The 6,949-nt window shown below is 33.0% G+C and overlaps 1 protein-coding gene across 1 annotated transcript; it reads right to left on the bottom strand.

Moving 5' to 3' along the window:
- Positions 1-1,316: 1,316 nt before the first annotated feature.
- On the bottom strand, positions 1,317-2,513 carry LOC106869549 (uncharacterized). Its single transcript, XM_014915336.2, has one exon. It carries the CDS (start codon positions 2,511-2,513, stop codon positions 1,317-1,319), a length of 1,197 nt encoding a protein of 398 aa, XP_014770822.1.
- Between the last annotated feature and the right edge of the window lie 4,436 nt (positions 2,514-6,949).

The following is a 6,949-nucleotide window of genomic DNA, read 5'->3' as shown; positions in this document are numbered from 1 at the left end:
AGTTAGAAAGAATTGTTTTTCTTCATGATCTCTGACAAATATATCTGGCCTATTGGCCTTAATTTCTTTATTTGTGTGTATCCCAGAATATGGTTGCTTTCTCATTTTCTGTGACCTTTTCTGGCGTGTGCTTTTTCTGTTGTTATTCCATAGTGTTGGCATAGCTTCCAGTGTATGCAAGTCCCAGCTCTGTCGTGTCTCTGAATATATTCCTTCTGAGCCAGGACGGCCAGAGATAATATGATTTATTGTTTTTTGTCCATCTTCACATATTCTACATTTACTTATGTTACTTTTCATTATATGTTTTTGGTAATTTCTGGTGGGGAGGCTTTGGTCTTGTGCTGCAATTAAAAATCCTCTAGTCTCTGCTTTGAGCCCTGAGCTTCTCAACCATTGGTGGGATTTTTGTCTGTCTATTTCTTTTGCATTTAGTATAGCCCGGTATGTGCCATGAAGGGGCTTTTCTTGCCATCATTTTAACATGGTCCGTTGCTGTTCTAGTTTTAATTTGGATTTCATTTGTTTTATAGATTTTTTTGTTTCTTCTTCATATTTATTAGGTAGTATGATTTCTTGTTTGTATTTGTCAGCTTCCTTAAATGCTGAAAACAGTTTTTTGTTTTGCTCATGTTTTGTGGCTATTTGTATTAGTTTTCCTTGCTTCTGGAGTAGGTATTTTTACAGTACTATGGTGGTTATTTTATAATAGTTTTCCAGGTGTATAAGGCCGCTACCACCTTCTATACGCTGCATATATAGCCTTTCTATGTCAGATTTTGGATGGTGCATCCTAGGTCCTGTCATTATTATTATTAATATTATTATTAGTAGTAGTAGTAAGGTTTTAAACTGGGAGAATTGCTTAGCAGCATTTCTTCCGTCTCTTGCAATTCATTCTTTCAGCGTCGATGAAATAAGTACCCGTTGTTGGTCACAGGAGTAAATGTAAATCGACTTCACCCTTCCCACAAAATGTCTCGCCTTATCACTTTAGTAGATAGAAAGAAATTTTATTTTATTATCCGTTATCATAAAAGTTGCTTTTGATGCTGCTATTTCTCTGTTGTTGTTGTTTTTTTTGTTGTTGTTTCGCTTCGTATTTTTTTTCTTTCCATTTATATCAAAATAGTTAAAATGTTGTTTTCTGGATTTCTTTATGCCTGCACTCGGCATAAAAGCATTATAGCAGCAACAGAAGTAGCAGCAGAGCAGTAGAGCAGCAGCAGCAGCAGTAGTAGTAGTGGTAGTAGTAATAGTAGTAGTAGTAGTAGTAGCAGCATCAGTGTGAATGTTGAACTCATAAACATTGTTCTTCATAGTCGGTTATTTTTTGATAAAATATTCTTAAAGTATTTCAGAGGGAATCCTCTAGAAATGAAACTGATTTCCTGTTTTTGCGAAGAGCTAGGTTTAACTTTAACTTTTTTCGTGTATTTACAATGTGAGAAACACCGAAATATTGCAACTAATTCTTTACGAAACTGTTTATTTGTAACTATATACCAGAGAAAATTCATGCTGTGGTGAGTTAGTGAAAGGAGACGAAGGTATGAAAATGTTTTCGACGTTTTGTAACCGTCGTGGGAGACATCGTATAAAATATTTACCGAGACAGGTGTACATGTTAGGAAAAAAAATATGTTATTATAGACAACCATTCTAGTATTAGCGGATATCCGACGCCTTCGGGAATCTAAAGTGCTTGTTTGACATAACAAGGGTCTAGAAAGTATCGTCCGTATAATCAGTACGTTACATATCATCATAATAACTGATGGAATGATGCTGTGTAGGAATATACGTAGCCAGTTATCAAAATTTTCAACGAAGTAGAGATATTTTATGGAATTCAGAGTGCACTTGCCTAATTCAAATAATTGTGATTCGCTGGGAAAATCCAAAGCAACGTTGCTTTTTGATTCGGTTGTGTTGGCGTGTTTGCTAGATGAATTCTCGTTCACGTAGACTAGTAACAGTTGCTGCTGCTTTGTCGTGTCTCCCATGCCAATGAGAAAATGGGAATCATACATTGCGAGTATAACAAATGTTACAGTGATTTTTAATAAGCTGGCACGAGAATGGATTTGAACGTGACTACTCAGTGGCTTAGTTACAAACATCATCTTCTCGAGGGATATGAGAACTAAATTCCAAGATGAGCAATCAATGAAAAACGAAGAGAAGAATTGACCTGATTTACATAAGAACTCATTCAGTTGTGTCACATGGATACCAAACGTGAATGCTAGCCATTTACGGAGCAAGGTGCATATAACAGACCCCATGTCAACAGTAAGTTGAGATAAGAGGTAAATATTAAGCCTTTGCACTTTCATCGAGGCTCGAGTGAGAATGTAAATAGAAATCATGTTACCTGAGAGTCCGAAAATCAGAAGAAATCCACCAAACCATATCCAAAACCCGACAGCGTAGACATTATCACGAATATATTGCTCTGCTTTATCATTAGAAATTATGTCTTTGTTGTTCAAGAGAGCAGATGAATCCATAACCGCTTTCTTTTTTATGATCACTTATAGTTTTACAAAAAATATCGGACTAAATAATGGATTGTTACATATAATACATGATTTTACATAATTCTCAAACAACGGCTACTAATATCGAATCCAGTGTTGTTGTTCGATTCGAGAATATTGATGATGTTGAAACAGTTTCTGGCTTTTAAAAACGATCGTCGTTGTTGATGTAGGTACTATTGCTGCTGCTGCTGCCACTGCTGCTGCTACTACTGCTGCTGCTGCTGCTGCTGCTGCGGTTGATGTTGTTATTGATGTTTAGTTGTTGATCAATTATGAATGAAGAATACAAATGAGCACGAGCATTAAAGCCGTGAATCCGTTTGTCTTTTCCTTTTGTTTATATTTAATTTCACTAGGACGTTCTGTGTGTCTTTTCTGTTATTCTCTTACTTTTGAGGGTTAGTGCATAAATTAAGACAGATATAGATGCTATATCTGCAATAGGGTGATATCAAGAAGAGGGTCTATTCCTTTATAATTGCTACCCTTTTTGTCAGGTTCCCCAGTTCAGTGAGTAACAAAGAGAAATCACATGCCGCAACGGAATTGGTATCAGGAATGCCATATCACTTCATGAAGTGGCGAGAATCTAATTCTGTCATTAAGACGTATTTTTGTTTCGTTGAACAAGATGTTTCAACAAATTCTACTTTCTTCTTCGATTGAACACACACGTCTTGTATTAAAGATTTGGGATACACATGAATTATCTTCTCCGACAAGAACCTTCAGTGGGATACGTATAACTAGTCTGAAATTTATGCTTTTCTTGTTGATACGAAGTCACCTCCTAAAAAACAAAAAGAAAGAAAAGAAATTGCATCAATATACATATACGGATATATATCACTATATACATGCATGATTGAGTTTGTGTGAGTGTTTATGTTTATGTAATGATATAATGAATATTCCATGTGTGTATACTATACACAGACACAGACACACACACACACACACACACACACACATATATATATATATACAGATATATATATATATACATATATATATATATATATACATATATATATATATATATATGCATCTATGTAAGTATATATCAATGCGTGTATGTATATATATATATATATATATATATATATATATATATATATATATATATATATATTCGAAGATATCGGATGCGGCTGTGCATCATCAACCAGCTAGAGGAGATGTCCTCCTCTTGAGGTTAAAAAATCGTAGTAAAATCCGTTCGAACGGAACAGCCATGTTGAAGTGGGTATGAACATTACACTTGCTTTCACCTCTTACTGCAATCACTCCTTAGAGAGATTTTAGAACTAGCTTTATAGCTTATATATATATATACATAAATACATACGTACATACATATATATTTATACGTGTGTATATATATACAAATATATATTTATATACGTACACTCACCTACTTACGTGTGCGCGCGCGTGTATATGTGTCTATGTACATATAGAGAGTGATGATGAATATTTCTTGACATTTATGCCGTCCTTGTTATTGTTTATCAGTTCATTTATGTTTCTGTTTCTGTTTCTTACTTTTGCCTACGTGTTAAATGAGTTCACCGATTGAATGTATCTAACGTGTTCGATACTGTTCGAAGTGTTTGAAGATTAATTAGCGACACAAAGACTTGGTGAGAGACATTAAATACGTTATGTAGCATGAAATAAAAAGAAAAATACAAAATTAACAAATAAAATGTTCAATAAATAGCTATTACAGACGAACAAATCGATTATGTGAATTCGCCAGTCTTTCAATATGATGTGTGTATGTATGCGTTTATATGTATATATATACATCTTTATGTGTGTGTGTGTGTGTGTGTGTGTATGAAGACAGACAGATACATGTGTATGTACGTATGTATATATATATATATATATATATATATATATATATATATATATATATATATATATGCGCATATATGTATATAACATGTATTTTTATATATACATATTTATAACAATTCATACAGATTGAGGGGGAGAAAGAGGGAAAGAGAGGGAATAGTTAGGGTGAAAGCTCTGAGTGTTATTACTCGAGATAAAAATTCTTTGATAAGGCCAAAACAATGAAAAATGAAGTTCAAAGCGAACAACAAAGTGAAAACGGAAACGTTCTTAGAGATCTACCTTATATTTTTGTATTTTGGTTTATGACCCGTCCCTCAGAAGATGGACAAGAATGAAGGATGGAATAAGTCGTTGTTTAAATACGTGGGAGAGAACAGTGATATGCGCATTGGCGTTGTTATAATAGCTGGTCGGGTTCGCTTTTCCCTTGTTTAGTGCTGGCATCTATTAATAAAGATGGACTCCTTGATTGTAAGTCTGCGAGCAGTGGCACCAATAGATGCTAAAACACACACATACACATACACACACACACACACAACACAACACATAAAAAGACTCATATATATGTATATATTTACATAAGTAAATATATATATATATATATATATATATATATATATATATATATATATATAGATAGATATATAGATATATATATATCAATCCAAACATGAACAAGCAAGAAAAAACACAAAAAAAGCAACAATGCGAGGACGTGGAATAAGTACAGTGTTATTGGACGCTCAGGAAAGGATAGAAAAGAGAGAGGATTTCACGTTTCGTCGGAGCTCACCATCGATATATATATATATATAGGGAGGTTATGAGCGATAGGCGTGTGAAATTGACCCAAACGTTTCAGGTAATGCTGAGTAAGTGCTATCGGTAGATTATAGTTAATCTCCAGGTTCGATTATTATACGAATTAGGGGTTCAACGTACGTCATATATCACCGTGTGAAAATAAGGATTTATTTTTCGTAATGAGATAAAAAAAAAACAAAGCTGTGTGCTTTATAGAACATTTATAAATAGAAGGTCTTACAGCTGTTTCCAGGATATTTATTGTAACCCTTCATCGAAGACGGTGTGAGAGGATGGTTAAACAGCTGTAAGACCGGTTTTTTTTAATCTAATTACGAAAAATAAATTCATATATATATATATATATATATATATATATATATATATATATATATATATATATATATATATATATATATATGTGAAATGTACTATGTATATTTAGAAAAAGATATAGCAAGAGAGAAAGAGAGTGAATGGGACAGAGAGAGAGAGAGAGAGAGAGAGAGAGAGAGAGAGAGTTAGAGACACAATGTCAGCGAGGGTCTTCATATTCTAGTAATTTAAATAAATCTATTTAAAACCGAACTTGAAGACATTAATTTATTTAACGACTCATTTGGTGGAAAATTAATCTGTCGCATTATATTGTTGCAAGCGCGCATCCCAAGACGTAGACATTAGAGATGCGGCAGTTGAAATAGTAAAATATAGTGTTTACATACCAAGGCTGTCTAATTCTCAGAAACTTTAGTGTCTTTAATCCTCTCATTCTAATATTTTCTTTCTCACAGACTCCGCTGTCTATAGTTTTTCGTATTTCTTAGTGCTTGTTCCTTGTTTCAGAGTTCATTTATATATATATATATATATATATATACATGCATATATATTTACATAAATACATATATACATATATGTATAATAATTTCCATTCCCACTTCCATTTACTCCTTTCCGTGTTTTCATCTTTCTTGCCTTGATTTGTTATTGAGACCTGTCTCACTTATTTTCTACTACCTTACTTCTATTCGAACGTTTTTTACTTCTATTTTGTCTATATGTTCCACATGTCAATTATCATTAAATGAATGCTTTCTGTTTTTATCCAGGAATTCATGATGTACTTCTTTTTGCTTTGATGCAACGTATACCCCACCGCTTGCGTATGTATTTCTTTTAGATATCTCTTCTTAATTTTCTGACCTACTCATATTTTTCTTTTCCGTAACTTACTTCCATACGTTAGGTTTCTTTACACAAAAACGGTAGCTATTTATATCATGATATCTTTTTAACATAACTATATATATCAGGATGCTCCCTCTTTCTAACTCCTCACACTTTCTCCCTCTGTAACTCTGTATGTATGTATGAATGTATGTATGTAGGTTTGTATGTATGTATTTATGTATGTATGCATATATGAGTATGCATATTTTCGGCCTCGTGTCAAAATTTCCAACCATTATTGTTGTTGTTGTCGTTGTTGTTGTTATTATTATTATTATTATTATTATTATTATTATTATTATTATTATTATTATTATTATTATTATTATTATTATTAGAAGCAATGTAGTGACTCTGCTACTGAAGATCAAAATTAAATTTGATAGAAAATACCTCACACGGATGCCCTGTATTTCCAAATACACGTATGGCCGAGTTTATCATTATGGAGTTATTGAGTAGGAAAATAACGATTAATGGAAATGATCTCTGCA

This window comes from Octopus bimaculoides, chromosome 13 (assembly GCF_046866305.1).
Source record: "Octopus bimaculoides isolate indiv1 chromosome 13, ASM4686630v1, whole genome shotgun sequence".
Classification (NCBI taxonomy): domain Eukaryota; kingdom Metazoa; phylum Mollusca; class Cephalopoda; order Octopoda; family Octopodidae; genus Octopus; species Octopus bimaculoides.
The sequence above is the reverse complement of the archived record's forward strand: the minus strand, read 5'-3'. Positions and strand labels throughout refer to the sequence as shown.